This window comes from Phytophthora infestans, genomic scaffold, assembly GCF_000142945.1.
Source record: "Phytophthora infestans T30-4 supercont1.14 genomic scaffold, whole genome shotgun sequence".
NCBI lineage: Eukaryota > Oomycota > Peronosporomycetes > Peronosporales > Peronosporaceae > Phytophthora > Phytophthora infestans.
Window position 1 is genome coordinate 827482 of NW_003303745.1, and position 17508 is coordinate 844989.

A 17508-nucleotide genomic window follows, 5' to 3' on the forward strand; every position below is an offset into this window, starting at 1 on the left:
TCCTGTCGAGCTTCCAGCTCTTCTCTGGACGGACAATGCTGCCGCTGTTCAGGTCATGACGCTTTCCAGCGGACATCACAAAATCAAGTGTCTAGACTTGGTGGTATACAAGGTTATTGACTATGTCGATGCTGGTTACATTGTGATAAAACACATGCCGTCTAAGGTCATGCCTGCTGATGCCTTAACCAAGCCATTGGGTAAGAGCAAGTTTCGCCAACATCGAAAGCAGCTTGGTGTCGAATGCCTGTGTACTCAAGTTGATGGGGATACAGATGAAGAACCAGAACTACAATCCGACCCAGATGACGCTCAAACAAGCTAAGGAAGACTTCGAGTTTCAGGGGAGTATGAGAACTGGACGACACAGTCTCAGAAACCAGAAGTCTTTTTAGTATTGGTAGTCACTCGCCCGTTAGATACTTGGTTGACATTTTTTTTTTCTAACGGAGTCCACCAAGGGTGAAGCATCAGCAATTCCCGATCTGCCAAGTGTGGGGCGAGTAGTGTGTTAACGCTTACTTCTTCCGTCGTGCTCACTGTCCAGACATCGTACACGACCTCTGCAAGTGAACGAGTAGGAGACGTTCGCTGTTAATATCATTCCCGCTAATTAGTCCGGGATATCGTCAAGCTCCACCACTTTTATACCGTCGAATTCATGGAATAGGACGAATGCGATAATTGTGTAGTCTTACCAGTAGGGCGAAAGAGGACTCCATTATCTTTTGTGTCTCGAATCGCTGTAGTTAAATAGCGTTAGCATTATCAAGCACGTGTAGTTTTGTAGACTATACGCCGAATTAACGCTGCCACTCACAACAACCAGAATTTTGTTCGACATGTTACTGTCGTAATGTACTAAACAAAATAGTCGAAAGATCAGTTTGAAACTTGCGTTGGCAGTACATATACTGTGGTCATTTTTTGCTACTTCTTCGTCGGGCTCAAAGCGCTTTCCTTTTTCTCAATATTAATGTTAGCATTTGAGACCACGTAGCATTGTCATTGTTCTATTGAGGTCATTCTTGCAATTGGACGTGTCTTGTGCGTACATGTATTCAAAAATACAAAGAGCCATCTAAAACAATTTCAAGAACCCATAAAGGCATGCGTCAAATGGCAGCAGTTGGGTTCAAAAAACATCGGAACCTTACTCAGCTGGATGTCTTGTGCAGTAGATATACTTCTTGATAAATACTCGGTTGATGAAGCAAAGGTAGACCGCTGAGCGTTCTCCAGCTTGAAGCAGATGATGACACGTTATAGAAGCAGTCGGCTGACTAGATGTACGTGTGGAAGCATCAGTGAGACATCGTAGCAACTTTTGTAAGCCTTTTCACCGCGCTAACAGCTCCACCAAAATGCACTCAACAATGGGCAGTCCCCTCACACAGCAATTCCGAATGTCGGTCGAGTTTCTTCCATCATTACACTCTGTTGTGATTGTAGATAGCGACGATAGAGATTGCTAAGTTCCTGGAACGCTGACTCCTCAGCGAACGAAGAGCTTTGCATCGGACGCCTGTCCTCGTCGTCGACATAAAGCTGCTGGAATGTCCGAAGCACCGATGCGTCTTTAGGAGCGTCGGCCGACGGGGTGATGAACATCCACGTCTGGTTCCGAAACTGCAACTTGTACTGGCAACCGCAAGCTATCGGCCCAAACGACCACAATGCGGTCTGCCTCCTCGTATCTGCGTACAAAGTTCTGCTTTCTGACATCCAACGTGCCGATTGAACTCTCCAGTACTAACGTGTAGTTTCTCTCCAAAGTATTTGGTCGCTCTCGAACGGGCTGCATATTAAATAGATTTAGTCGTTCATACTTTCTAAGAATAGAAAAACCATCTCCAGAGTGTCTCACTCGCCACCTTTAGGGGACACAACATTCCACCTTTAGGGGACACAACATTGGTGTGGTGGACATGATTTCCACCGTGCGTGGTTCTGCTTCACCATCGCTTCCACATTGATCGAGCTCGCCTTGTCGGTCTTAAAAAACACGGTGTCAGCTCTGAGATACAGACTCTCGACTCTCTTCTCCAGTAACGTCATGCTGTAGAGCCCATCAGCCAATGGTCTGCATGGATCTGGATGCAGGAAGTCCATGTCTTCCAGTATTGCCGTCTTCTGTAGCAGCGTTCTCAAAGCTTCACTGACTTTGATCTGGTTGGCCATAATACTTTTCAACTTTAAGTTGGTCTTCTCGGCTTGTAATCGGCCTCTATACTGCACAGCGGCGTGATCGGCCCAGCTTTGTGGCAGATGATCTGATGTCATTAGTAGAGCGTCTTCAACGTCGTCAAGAGCGTATTTAGCGCCTGGAACCTTCTGAAGTTGCGCCAACTGCACCTCCAGTTGCTCCACTTGAGTCCGTAGCGCAAGGATCTCAGCCTTCTTGCGCCGCTGCAGCACAGTTGACGAGCTGTTGGGGTATTGGCGTCGCGGTTTCTTGCTTCGAGAGCCTTGGTCTTGTTGCTGCTTGTGCTGCGGAGTAAGGCATCGCGCTGGCGCGTGGGATGTTAAGAGGGGGGAATCGATGCTACTCTTTATCGTTGGGGCCTCCCAGGTGTCTAGGAAAGCCAGCGTCGCCTGCAGGGTCGCGGACTCGTCGACATCGGCGACCAAGATGCTGCTCATGGCGGTATTTGCGGAATGATGGATGATTCACCCAAAGGTCCAGACGTAATCATGACCATCACTCTTGCTCTCGACAGTATACTGTACCGGTAATACATGTATTTTAAATTCTAATATGATCCCGGAGTTTCGCGGCGGTCGCATCGGCTTCTTTCAATTTATCACTCTTGGTCTTGAGTCAAGACTCTTGGCAGTATAATACATGTATTTTAGATTCTAAAAGCTTATCGAACATTGGATAAAATTCGTTAGGCTCTGGATTTTTATTTGCCAATGCTAAAGTTTTAAGCACTAAAATAATCGGAAATGCTACAGTCCATGCGTCAAATCCGCTTATTTTCCATGTAACACTCCATGTAATGTCCATGATGTAAAATATTTTCATTCGGTAATTTATAAAAACAACCCAGTCGTTGAGTGCAATTATTGTCCAACTCTCATCCGTGTATTGTCCACGATGTGATCTATGTAGTTAATACCGGTACAATACTGTATACCGGTAGTTGTACCAATCACACCAGCCTTTCATTTGCTTTTCAAACTTAAACTCGCCCCCCTTCGAGCATTGCCGCCGCCGCCGCTCCGTTACCTGCACGCCGCAGCCTACGTCACGAGATCAACCGTTGCTGCAATCGCCGGCCATGTCGCTCAGTCTACCCGCTTCCGCGACGTCTGAGGTGCGTTATCTTGCTGTTTGTGGTCTCTGTGAGCGTGTTTCTAACAGTGCGTTATCTATTTGTAAATACAGGGTGGATCGTCCGACTCCTCTTCAGATATCGACACCACGGCTTCCGCAGCCTCCGGCGCGGCTGCAAACTCGGACGACGCCTCGCCTGACACGGACGATTTCAAGCGTCCATGTATTGTCCAGGTCGTAGACTCTCCCTCCCTTGTGGAGGCCCCCGCAGACGTGACGTATCCGAGCTGGTCGGCGTGGAATGAGTATTTGAAGGCTTACTCGGTATAGTCCCGCCAGGTCATCCGCATCCAGTCAACGCTTAGTTGCGTATTGAGAAACAAGCGGCTGGGTCAAACAGCGGCAGCAAAGCAGGGAATGGATATTCCGTACGTACCAGAGACGTGGGGTGCTTACCAACGCACATACATCTGCACACATGGCTGGCCAGCAAAAGACAGGAGCAGCGGATTGCGAACCAAGCACTTCGTCCGAGGATGCGGTTGTCTATTTCGATTTGTGGTGCAGCTCGTGCAAGTTGACGGGTTATGCTGCCTTCACGTGAAGAACGGTGTGTACCAGCACAACCATGCGGTGGGGACAGCGCAGTTCAAGACGTACGCGGAGAACCGTAGGTTGGACGACACGGACACGAAGGATGCTGTGGACAGCACGGTGATGTACGGTAGAAAGCGCGCACGCATCTATGAGTATCTTCTGGGGAGAGGCGAGAACCTCGTCAAGAAGGATGTGGACAACATTGTGCAACGTGTTAAAGCAGAGATAAGAGGAGGGTTGAATGACGACGAAGCTTGCGCCGCAACTCTCGCGGAATTCGTAGCTATTGACGGTAACGTAGTCACGGTGGACGAAACTGATGCGGGACACTCTGGTGTGATCAGTATGACTTCCAGACATATGCGCGACATGGTTACTAGGTTTCCAGAGCTTTTGCTTGTGGACTGTACCCACAAAACGAATCGGTAAGTCCTTCCATGTATTGTGCAATTATTTGTCCATGTATTGTCCATGCTTATTTTAATGTCATGCCCATGTATTGTGCGATTCTTGTCCATGTAATGTGCATTAGATACAACTACCAGCTTTGTACCTTCATGATGATAGATGACAATGGGCGTGGGCAGCCTGTACAACAGTCTTTGCTCGAACGAAACGCCGATTGGCAGATGTCCCGAGCGCTGGATCATCTATTTCGGATTGACGATAAGATTGGCGACAAGGTTCAAGTTATAATGGTCGACAAAGATCTGAATGAGATCCGCGTGTTGCGTCGGTACTTCCCTAAGTCGCGCGTGTTGATTTGCGTCTTTCACGTCATCAAATATCTCCGCACAGCGTCCAGGAAGCCAGTTTATGGTAAACTTTCGTCGGACGATCACGACGCCATCGACGCATTAGTCCACAACATGGTATATGCCTTAAGTTCAGAGATCTACGAGACCAATTGGACCTCCATGAAGGCACTTTGCACTAGGACTGGATATATGGCATTTTGCAACTACATGGATGAAAACTGGAACACTTGTACGGAGATGTGGGTCATGTACCAACGCTCACGGTTGGCACATTTGCGCGTCCACACGAACAACCATTTAGAGAATTGGTTTGGGCATTTTAAGGACGGGGTAAACTCCAACATGACCATGACGGACACCGTGAAGGCCCTTGTGGGTGCTGATGCCAGGACTTCCAGTGAATACGTGTTCGACAAGACTAGGATCGGGTAACGTGTCAACCGCAACTACGACGAGGAGATGTGCCAAGTTTTGCGCTTTACGACGCATTTCGTAGCAACACACGTGGAGAAGGAGTACGTAATGGCATGTTCGAAGGTCGACAAGTTCAATTTCGACTAAAAGTCAAATCCAGGCTTCGTGGAGGTGACGGGTAAACACAAGACGCATGCTGTGGATTTGAAAACGTGGAGCTGCACTTGCTCGTTTGCTTCTGCAATGCGTCTGCCTTGTCAACACGCGATCGCGTTTCGGAAGTGGAGTAACGCCCCAGGAAGCGTAATACCGCTGAGTTGCATCGATGAAAGGTGGGTTAACTCACAATTTATCCACGTATAAGCCGTGAGTTGTCCATGTAATATCCAATATTGATGTTGTACTGAGGGTCTGACATGTCATTCATTTAGATGGTTACATCCTGCTGAACAACCGATGACTCCGCGGCCTTTTGGGCTTAATGAGTTTAAACCAGGGGAGGCGAAACACAAGGTGCTTGACGCTTATGTTAAGTACAAGGAGGCAGTCAGCGCGTTCCAGGCTATATGCAGTGAGCTAGCCGATATCTCTGATGACGACGAGTACCGTGAGCATTTAGACTTCGTCGTGCAACAATGGAGGAACATTAGGCAGCGTAAACGTGTAAAGGTTGAAAAAACGAAGGTTCCAGTCACGAGAGAAGAAACAGAAACAGATGAAGTGACCTCTCCAGTGACAACCATTCGAAATCGAACCGGAACCAAGCCCGAAATGGAGCAGCTTGCGCTTGAGACCACTCCTGATGACAACGAAGAGAAAAATACTGATAGTGGATTGCGCATCCGTCTGAACCCCAAAGCTGCGAAGTCTGGTAGGCCCCGGTTGAACAGAAAGGAGAGAGAAGCAGACGACAAGAAGAAACGAGCGTTGTTTCACGAGTCAGAAGCCCATAGAAGATGTCTTGGAGAGGTGACATTAATACAACTTGCGCGCAGTCTTCAACTTGAGAAGCCTCCACTTCAAGACACTCTACGTCGGTATCTGCCACTCCAAACCAAGAACAACAACGCGGGTAGCAAGAAACCCAAGTACACTAGAGAGAGTGCGCCTGTGCTGAATGAAAACGCGTTCTACCTACTTCCACCCAAACTGTTGGACAAGTGCGTTGCCGTGCTGCCTGTGAGCAACACCAATGAAACAGCCATCGATGTACTCACCCAGAGTCAAACTACACAAAAAGACGAAGAAACATCTACAATACCTGGACAAATCATGGACAGCAACGGACAAAACCCGGAGATCGAGTGTGTCTACATCGCGGGTATCGGAACATTTTCACGCGAACAGATTGAGGCCATGGCATACTTAGCAAACGTGAAGCGTTCGTGTGATGATGGAATGGCGTTTACCAAATGGTTAACACAGGATGCAGCCAGCGCCATACCAGCAGCACAACAATCGACACTTCAGAGCATGGCAGAGGCCATTGCTCGCGCCTATCCCCAAGATACCATCCCAATTGACGGCAACGATTACCACTACGCGATGCTGTACCGTCTCAAGCCGCCCCAATGGGCTAATGATGCGCTGATTTTGGCCTTTTTGCGCGAGATTGTACAGGACGGGCACCGGCGTTCGCATCGTCGGTGTCGAGGCAGCCTCGGCGTCAAAGAAGAAGGAATCTATGAGTGAAAAAATGAAGACAAAGGTTCAGGAACTACCCACTGAAGCGGATGTACTGCTCATTCCTGTAAATTTTGGGAACATGCATTGGTGTGCAATGATCGTGGATGGCAAGCAGAACAGTGTCCTGTACTACGACTCAATGAACCTGAAGACGTACAAGGACGTACTGGACCGCATGTCGTGGGATCTGGCTACTACGCTCAGCGACGACTTCAAAGTTGTATCCGTCAATGGACCGATCCAGACAGACGGATACAACTGCGGATTCTACGTAATGTTGAGGTTTTGGCGATATGTAGACAAGAGTGTGTCGCTGGACGTAACTCCGATTGGTCTAACGCTGTTACGCTTCCGCATCCTTCACTTCGTGCTTCACGGTAGCAAGCCATAATGCAACTAATACAATCTCATTTCTATTGAAACTGGAATCGACCCGCCTAATGTTCATGCATATGGTTGACCTCCTGACTTCTGTATACCGGTATGTACGAGAGATTTCAGAGGACTTTCGTTTGCGAAGGTCTAACAACTTCCATTCACTATTAAATTTTAAAAAACAGTGGTAAGTAATTTATTTCGACACATGGACATTACATGGAGTAGTACGTGGAAAATAAACTGAGTCGACGCATGGAATGTAGCATCGGCCTAAAATAATTGGCTCTCCCCGAGAATGCGCCCGTGTTTTAGAAAGCTCTAAATTAAAATTCACGACAAAGGACCTAATTCACGCCGGAAGCCAGAAGATACAACCCTTCTGACCGATGGATCCACCGCGACCTGTGAGAGAGGACATATGTCGGTCTGGTGTGCCTAGCGGAGTGAAGTTGCAAATTGAACGTGTTTTTCCCTAATACTAAAGCAAGTTATGCTCTTCCAGGGGATGACGGAAATCAAGTGAAAACGGGCGTCCAATGTAGGTAAATGGATTACCAGGTAGACATGTAGACAGCTGGTTTAATGAAAATAAGGTGATTTTAATTCCTAAATTTTGAGCTTTCTAAAAAGTGGGCCAAGGCGATACCATCGAAGCTACTGTGACAAGCGAAACTCCTATTGTTCCCGATCCTGCCGTCGCTCAAGTCCTGCAACCGCGCATCTCCAAGAGAGATGCTTCTGGAGGTCTAACGGTGGCAAAAAGAAGGTTGGCAAGGCATCACAAAAAAAGCAATAATCCGTGTGACTCTTCGGATTAATTTCTAACTTGCTACCTGGAAAGAAAATGGCATGGATTATTTTCATTCGAGGTACAATTTTTGTTTTGCAAGGTTTTCGATTTCACCAGCTCTATCTGCATGTTGGAGGTTACGAAATCAGCCCAGCCGTATCAGTGGAGCAGACTGCCTGACCGTCGGCTAAAATGCCACCAGACTTTGTTTACTTCCCTCTTCTGAGGGATCTTGCCGATGGAAGCGAGTAAAGCGACGTTGAAGCAACGAGTAGCTAAGATACGGCCTTGATGACTGCGTGGTTGAGAATTAGTGACGTAAGAATCCTCACTGGATTGCCGGTTAGCGACAGCATAGCTAGCCAGCAAAGCGAGCGGCGGCTGAGCGCTCTTCTTCTTGGTCTCCACATCGACCGCTATCATGCCCCGTGGCACTGCGAAGAGCGGTGTGAAGTCACGCTCCAGGTTTGCTGCCGGAAAGGCGCAAGCCAAGAGCGCTAAGCCTCATGGCAAAGGCTACGCGCTCCAGGAGGCTACTAAGATGGCCTCGGAGGCGATCGGCTCAACTGGTGACGCAGATGTGAGCAAGCGTGCGAGCAAGCGCCGCAGTCCGTCACCTTCAGTCTCTCCAGACAACCGGTCGAGCCCACGGCTCGCTGAAAGTAAGCTCGATTCGGGTAGTGAGGACGAGGCCGAGTCCGGGAGCACTCACGATGCTCTTGTGGGCTCCGTGAGACGGAGGAACCCCAGTGCCCAGCGAGCACGATGACGACAGCGTGCAGACGTTCGCTAGTGATCACAGTCCCATGACGTCTTTGCGCTCTGAGAGTCCTGCCGTCAAGGCTAAGGGCTCTTCCAAAGATGGCGCCGACGAGGTAGGAGAAACCTCCCAAATATCTATCGCTCGCCGAGGGTCTTGCACGTGTCAAGGCTGCCAAGGCTGACGACGCTAAGCCCTCTAAGAAGTGCACGGAAGTCTCCACTCCGTGAGGAGAAGGAGAATGGGTACTCCAATCGGAATCATCTTCGGTTCCTCGGATGACGAGGAGGAAGAGGAGGAGGAAGAGAAGGATAGTGCTATTCCTGAGCCCCGTGATATCACTAACGACCTCGACCAGCAGCAGTAGGACTTCCAAGCTGCCCAGCGTACGCGTGGGGGTCCGTTGGTAGCACCCGTAAGCCAGGGATCTGTCATCAACTCAAGATGTTATAGGCCTCCCGAGGGGAGCTCTGGGGCTGACCTCTTCCTGGAGATTCTCGTCGCTCCTCGTGGCCTTGTTAGTGGCCACACCTCTAGGGACATTTACGAACGTTCCCTGGTCCAGAATGAGCAGTTGTTTGTCGATAACTTGGAGGCGGCTTGGTGCGTGATTCTCGCGCCGCACCGAAATTCTCTTAAAAGCTTCACGACCTGCCGTAAAAAAACCGATAACCGGGGTGGTATCTACCCTCGCTGGGGCTACCCCTGGGTTCTTCCCGAGAACAGTTCCAACTGGAGCTCTTGTGAGGACATGCTCTGAGTCTCTCAAGTACTCACCCTCGGAGTTACGGGAACTCCATGAAGATCCGCTGCTGTCCCGCATCCTGGACCAGCGTGTTCTTCGTGTTCGGTTCGTCCACTTGGTCATCAAGCGCATGCTGCCAAGGGGCATTCTAAAGCGCGCGGCTTCTGGTGCTCGTGATGAGCGCGGATACGAACTGTCGTCAACGTCCGTACCCCGTTCGGGCAAAAAGCCCCGGACTACTTATGAAGCTGCCGCCGCTTCTGTTCCCAGATTGCGACGGCCTTGGAGCAGTCAATCAGGAGCCGTTTAATCGGCTCCCACGAGTTCTCGGAGTGGGCATAATTCCTCCACTTCACGAGGAGCTGTCGCTTACCGTGACGCTATTGCTTCTGGAGAATCCGCTTCACGTGGTAGAGGACTTCTCCGTTCCGGTCAAGCAGGCGGAGGTGCCCTCGTACGAATACGAGTACTCGGCGCCTCCCGAACGCTACTCATGTCGGAGTACTTCTGCTGCGGGTCCGACGCAGGGCCCTGAGGCTGACCGCCTTCGTCAACGCGTCCTCGAGCTTAAGATTGCACCTGGCCTTGGGACTGGCAGTGATGCTGCCGCCCAGGCCGTGATCAGGGCGTTCTCGCTCGTCTTGCGGATCACCTGGGCCTGTTGAAGCGTGAGGCCGCGAGCCTGCATCTGCGGGTGAACCGGCGGGCCTCCTCGTCCGATCTTGACGAGGCCTTCCGCATGATCCGACGTATCGAGGCTCTGTTGCCACGTCCGGAGCCGCATTCGGCGCACTCCCAGCCGTACGCGCATGCTGCGTACCCGACGTACTCGGCGTATGGCTCCGGGGTCCTTTCATACGGGCCCCTCCTGCGTACGGTCTTGACCACAGCCTTGCTGTTCAGACCGATGCTTGGGTGCCTGCTCCGACGCCCTTGCCGACGTCTGTGGCCGATCCTCGCCAATGTGGGTCTGCGAGTCAGCAACCTCCTGTGGATCATGGTACCGCTTAAGACGTCCAACGTAGAACGTCGGGTGCGTCGTCATTGACTTAGGCAGGTCAATGGTGTACGACACACCATTCCTGGCCAGGACTGCGAATGGTCCAATGAAGCGGTGTTTCAGCTTGTTGCTGCCGACAGAGCTGACGGTGTCAAGAGGTAGGTTCCTCGTGTCTAATACAGTACAACTAATCCCTCATCTTAAATACAATTAAGTTTCCTTTTCCATGTTTGTCAGAGTACTTCTTTTGTATGTCCTGGGACGCTACCATGACATCGCGGACCCTGCTTATAACGCTCAGCTTGGTATCCACAAAGGATTCCACTTGTTTCCGCAGCGAAAGTGGTCTCACATCTGAGACCTGGGAGGAAAGAGCTTTCCGAGCCTCTCCCCCACTTAGAATAGAGCAGTCAGTATCTCCTCGAAGAGTGAGAGGCACCCTGGGGCGACGGAAGTCGTTCTAGTAGAACGGCGTGAACCTTGTGGACGCGAGCACCGCGCAAACTCAACAGCTGAAAGCTGCGTCGGCCACGTACGTGGTGCTTCCGCGCACACACTGCACAGAGTGTCCTCGAGCAGTCGATTGACGCTCTGTCTGGTCGTCTGTCTGTGGATGGTCCGCCGTGGACATCTGCAGACGAGTGCCCAGTAAAGGAAACAGCGTTTTTCAAAACACAGCCGTGAACCGTGGGTCTCGGTCCGAGACAATTGTCTCCGGAAGTCCATGATAGCGGAACACGCCATCGACGAACAACCTCGCGGTTTGTTCGCCTGTGACGGTAACGGGTACTGGAGCGAGATGTACCATCTTGCTCAGCCGACACACGAACACCAAAATTCCGATGTTGCCGTGTCCGTCAGCGGGAAGCCCAAAGATGAAGTCAAGACTCATCGACTTCCAGCAGTCAGCCGGGACGGGCAGGCTCTGTGGTGGAGCCGAAGCGTGCTCTACGGGTTTGACCCACTGACATATTTCACATGTCTTCACGTATCGGGCGACCCACTAGTACAAGTGGGTCCACCAGAAGGCCTGAGAGACCGACAGGAAGGCCTTCTCGCGATTTAAGTGCGCTTCCGCACGGATGTCGAACTTCAGATCCTCGTCGTTGGGTACGACCACCCGTGGAGGTTCATTGAACTCCACCCGGTAATATGGGAGGTCATCCTTCAACTCATATCGGTGGAGCCGGGAGCGCTGTCGCGACGAAAGCCAGTCAGACTTCGCGCCAGTTCCTGCTGCGGGGAACTTGACGTTAGGCGCGACAGCCTCATCACCCCGATACGCCATGCGTATCCGATCATATAGATCCGTTGTCACCCGTGTGATGTGGGCAAATTCGTAGTCTGGACGCCGAGAGAGAGAGTGTCCGAAATTGTCCGGCTTGTACTCGACGCGGACGTTGTACTCCGCAAAGAAGGACAGCCACCTTGCCATCCGTTGGAAAAGGTGAGGCGAATTTGTCGTCGTCCTCAAAGATGCGTGGTCTGTGTAGATCACGGAGGGCCGTGAGCCCAGAAGGGAAGCCCGAAAATTCATAAGGATATATTTCAGTGCTAGGAGCTCCTTGTTGTGGACAGGGTAGTTCCGTTCGGCGGCTTTGAGCTGCCTGGACTGGAACGAGATGACTCGCTCATGTCCAGCCGTGTCGGCCTGCAGCAGTGCACATCCGTTGGCATAGTTGGAGGCATCGCAGACGACGCTAAACGGCTTCGTCTCGTCCGGCAGGACCAGAACAGGGGTATCTTGGAGACAGGCCATGATACTGTCAAAGGCATCTTGGCGCTCTTGCTCCCAGCGCCAGTCGGCGTCCTTCTGAAGGAGGCCCGACAAGGACTTAGCGAAGCCTGCGTATCCTGCGCTGTATTTGTGAAGGTAGTTGGCCAAACCCAACCACTTTCGAAGATCCTTCTGAGATCGAAGCGTTGGCCATGCTGCTATGGCCTTGACCTTGTCTGGGTCAGCCCCAACGCCCACGTTGCTTATGAAGCAACCGAGAACCTTAATCTCTGGTGACGCGAAGATGCACTTATCGATGTTGGCGCTGATCTTGTTCGCTTGCATCACGTCTAACACTCGACGGAGGTGCCCCAGATGCACCTCCATGGCCGTCTTGCCTCCCTCAGCACGGATATGGATAAATATGTAGTCGAAGTACGTCTGTACGAAGGCGCGCAGTGGCCTGAACGAATGCGTCACCAGTCGGTAGAACGTCGCCGGGGCGCTAGACAAGCTTTGTAGCATGACGAGCCACTCTTAAAGCATGCCACGTGGAGTGCTCACCGCGGTGAGCAGGATGTCGCTCTCGCGCGTCAGGATCTGTTAGTATCCGTATACCAAATCCAGCGCACTGTACAGTACGCCTCCGGTCATGTTGCTCAACAACACATCCTTTCGTGGGATCGGCGTTTGGGCCGCCACCGTCGCGTTGTTCAGCTTGTTATAAGCATGAGCTAGACGCCACTTTCCGTTCGGCTTCCAAACGCAGAACGTTGGCGTCGAGTGCGGGGACTTCGACTCCCGCACACACCATGCTTGCCTGCGCTTGCGCAGCGAAGAAGGCATCGATGACCTCGCACCATTCGCGTGGAAGAGGCCATTGTCTCGTGACACAGCACTTCGTGCCAGGCACGAGATCGATCTCATGCCGTACGCCTCGATCTGGTGGAGCTGGGTCGGTGGGTGTTTGTTCACCACCTCCGCATACTCCGTCACCAAAGATAACACCAGATCTTTGGGGTTCTTAAGGATCTCAGAACCCAAGCGCGTCTGACGCTGCTTGTTTAGGTCTTCTAGGACGTTCTTGTCCAAGACAGAGGAGGAGTTCAGCTCCTCCCGAGTGGTCTCAGGTCTCATGAGCACCATCTCAGCAATCTATCCAGATTTGAGGTTGGCCAAGAAAGACTCAGCCGTCATTTCCTCGAGGTTCAGTATCTCTGCAGTCTCTGGCAACGGCTCCAAGTGGACACCAGATGCCTTGACGGGTAAACCGGTCTCACCATCGAAGATGTGATAACACTCCTCCACCGGCCGTGTCGGAGGAGCCCGGGCCTTGGACTCCGAGTCGCTTGAAGCGACGTCGATCTGAACGAGGCTCAGATCCTACTCTCGGCGGCGTCGTCGTCGACGGCGACCGTGACGTGAAACTTGGTTACTCACGTCTGGGGATGTCGGAGCCGACATCCGAGGCGCTCGAGGCCTCGTGTGGTACGTGTTACCCACACAGGAAGCGTAATCGACGTCTTCCTCTTCAGTTAAGTTCTGGGCAACCGTGTGGAACGCTGTTACCCACCCTGAACACGCTAATACCAGCGTTCGTGACAGCTGCAGCTGTCTGCGGAACTATGTTACCCGCTTGTGGATCTTAGTTACTCACTTGGCCAGCGTCTTCTCTGGGAGCCGCCACCATCGAAGCGTCCTCGGAGTCGTCATATACGTCGACGACTCCCAGGCATCCGCTGAATGCTTCGGTACCCTGGCAACCCTTGCGGGCGCCCCGGGTCCTAACAGAGGTGGGAAGATGACTCACCAATGCTATGTCTGATTTCGCAGGGCGGTTGGCACCGATTGTCTTGCCTCGCCAGTCGATCCAGGGCTCGTGCTTCGCAAGCCAGGGCATGCCCAAAAACATATCGTAGGATCCATGTCGAGAACAGTGATCTGTTCGAGGCTGTCAAAGTCCTCAAACTTGGCGGCCAAATCCACATGGACGTTGGGGACAGTGACGACCTTCCCGTCGACCAGTTGCACTGACACCGTCCCGGTGCCCTTGCTTTCTCCCAAAACATTGGACAGCTTCTTGCTTTTACGAGCAACCGTCTGGCGGCGTGCGAAATTCTTCGACGCCTTAGAATCGATCAAGATTCTAAAGGGGTGATCGTATTCCCGTACACATCCGTGTCCCACGAGCAACCCGCCGATGCTCTTCGCTAATTCGAGAGTGCGAAGACTCTCAGGGGCTAGGTCCTCGTGATACGCGTCACCCGCGCACCCTTCACGAAGACTTAGTTCTTCCCCAGTAGGGCGCCCCGTCCCTATTGACCTCAGGCGTTCCCCCGTCCCCGGAATCCTAGCTTCTGCCTGCGACCCTTGAGGACGGGCTTGGGGAATGACCGTCTGCGGAGTCTTTCCGCGGGGCAGTCGCGCTTGAAGTGGCCCAGCTTCCCGCAGCCGAAGCAGCGAATGTGGCGCTGCTCGGCTGACCCGAGTTCATGGGAACTAGTCCGTTGGGGTTTGATCGAACAGGATTCGACACACCATTCCCAGGGCCGGCGTGCGCGCCTGGCGATGGCTGTATTCTTCCTGAGGAGCCACTTGAATCGCCTCTTCGAGGGTGCTTGACGGCACTCGGAGCAGCTGAGTGCGCGCTGGGTCCACTCAAAGGCCGTCCATGAACACAGTCATCTTAACGTGTTCGTCGAGTGGTTTCCCACTAGGGACGCCGTGACTCCCGTATCTCTTGGACGTACTCGTGCAGCTCGCGCCTTCTTTGCTTGCATGAGAGGAAGCGCGAGCGCTGCCGCTACTCGTAGTTTGCCGGGCGGACCGCGGCTCGGAGCTGTTCGCATAGCTGAGCCCAGGATGTGAATCATCCAGGAGATATCGCCTCCCGCATGTACACCCAACCCTTAGTACGACCGCTAAGGTTGGAGAGTACAAAAACAACACGGAGTTGCTCGGTCGAGATCAGAGCCGCGTCCTTCGCGAGATCTGGTTCTCGAACCCAGACGTTAAGGTTCTCACCTTCCTCCCCTTCATACGGCTCAGCCGATAGCCGTATTGGCTTCGCGTGTGGCGGGTTTGTCTCCGCCGCCGGAGCCTGCAGGTTTTCCCGCACATGTGCGATGAGCCCTTGCTCGTACGCGTCAAACGCATTGACGCGCTCGAGCTGCTCGGCCGGTGTTGACGCCACCAGGCTCTGCAGGGCCTCCATCCCGAAGATGCCATCCATCTTCCGAATCGACTCGAGCTGTGAGTCGTTCGGATGGGAGAAGTCGCTCCTATCCATGGCAACGAACTTCGGAGAGGTTCAGGTAGTCTATTTGCGTTAGCGTGGATAGACTACGAGTGCTGCCAAGTGTGACGGGGTCACACAGCACCTTCGCTAGAGGAAGTTGGCTTCCGAGAGTTTACAAACTCTTAGTGAACGGCAGTTCACAGGCCCCCTTAGCCTAAAGGGGGGCGAAGTGACCAATTTAAGGTAGGTTGTAAAATGGGAATATTATAGGTAGGCTAAGCTTGAGTTAAATATACAAACTATAAGTCACCTGTAGAAAAGCAATGTCATCAGCCAATGGTACCTTGTACCAAATATCCCGACGTATGACGTGTCACACTTCATGTAACGAGAGGTACTCTTAGGGCTACGTACCCCGTTACAATGCCAACTTAGAGTACCATAAAATGAATGTGTACCTCGCTGTGCAGTTCCAGGAGGTATATCATACTGAAACTGTCTATATGAATTTTAAGTATGTGATTCTCTCCTGGGCTCATGGATAAGCTATCATTTTTTAAACTATGAAATGCCAGTTCTTTCAACGTTTCTTCACCTGCATGTAGCCGCAATTACGTGTATGCATATGTTCTAATTTCGACTCCATGCCCGTAATACTTGTGAAAATGCAATGAAGTATCACACTCTCTAAGAACACGCAAAATAATGATCATTTTTAGCGATAGAGTTCAGATGGATTACTATCGTTTGTGAACAAACTTGTTGGTACCGGTATACCTTTGTGCCAGACTAAAATTAGGTCCAGACTAGTTACAATTTTTGGTACACACATTTTTTAGGCTGCCGACTTCGGCAATTCGTATGTGCTTTCGAAGCAATCAAAGATTGATACAAACAATCTCGAGGCTGCTAGTTGCTGGTTACAGTAAGCCGACTGAAGTTCTTGTGTGCCCGAGCCCAAGAAACCGACGAACGAGGAAGTGGTAATGTCGTGGCGGTTACGGACGCCATGCGACGCCATTTTTCAACTGGCAACCGAGCCATTCAGAAGAGTGACGAGCACTGTAAGGGATCTTAGGATATAGGATCGGGCTGCAGGATGAAGGTTATGCGACGCGTAAGCAGCAGGCACGCAGTGCACATGTAGGGTAGGATCAGTAGCTAATTTGCGGGAAAACGAGTAGGCCGCGGTATGGTCTTGTGCGGGGATGAATAAGGCAACCCGCGTGTCAAATAGACGTTGGCTCGCTAGCCGAAGTAGTCAAAGCTCCCAGGAGGTGTGGGAGAGTGGATTTAAGTCCCACGAGCAGAAGGCTCATATCGGAAAGGTTTCACTGTATTATAAAAAATGTTTAGTCATTCCCCAGCGCTTGTAATCATTGCCGTTCCTCTAGTTCTGTAGAAAGGGCACGTTTTTTCATGGAGCTTGGGAATGGTGATTCTAACGACGTGTTCATAGCAGTAAGGTAAGGGATATGACATTTAAGGTGTATTCCATAGTGGAGCGGAGCGGAGGAAGGGAATTGTGTTTTCCACACGAGTTTATGTGTGACCGGTATTACCGACGTAGTACCGGTACGTGTACTCCCGAAGGCTGCCAACCACACACGTGGCCTCCACTCCTCACTTCGCATTTGAAGAACAAGAACTACGAACAAGAAAGAGGGGGGGTCATCCTAAACCATGTCTTCCAGCGCACCCAACTCACCATCGTCCAGGGCCACCATGGCCCCGTCGGACAGCGCCTCTACCGTCCCAGCAGCCGACGTCGTCGACGTCACTGGTGGAGAGGAGACGTGGACCAATACATCCGCCCGCAGCACCTCGGACCCTCCGCCGATTCGCACGAGCAAGCGAGCTGCCGCCCGCAACGTTTTCTCTCCAGCGCCTGCCGAGGCCCGCAAGGGAAAGAAGAAGGCGCCCAAGCGCACGACCCCGTCGCCTGCAGCTACTACCAGTCGAGCGAAGAGTGACGACGCCACTGAAGACGGGTCCGACCACGGCCTGGAGGACGAGGCCGCGACTCCTAAGCCTAAGAGGGTGAAAAAGTCAGCAGGGGATACTGTCCCGATGGTGCAGCTCCCTCCAACAGTTGTACAACCTCCTACACCGGCTGCTCCTGAGATTCGCCCGAGCTCCCGGAAA

The 17508-nt window shown here is 51.9% G+C and overlaps 1 protein-coding gene across 1 annotated transcript; it reads right to left on the reverse strand.

Moving 5' to 3' along the window:
* Positions 1–1389: 1389 nt before the first annotated feature.
* Positions 1390–1930, reverse strand: PITG_09153 (uncharacterized protein; the record flags this gene model as incomplete). The annotated part of the gene is made up of 4 exons (XM_002903425.1): positions 1390–1629; positions 1676–1798; positions 1849–1862; positions 1909–1930. The coding sequence occupies 4 exons, from the start codon at positions 1928–1930 to the stop codon at positions 1390–1392; spliced, it is 399 nt and encodes a 132-aa protein (XP_002903471.1).
* Positions 1931–17508: the final 15578 nt, after the last annotated feature.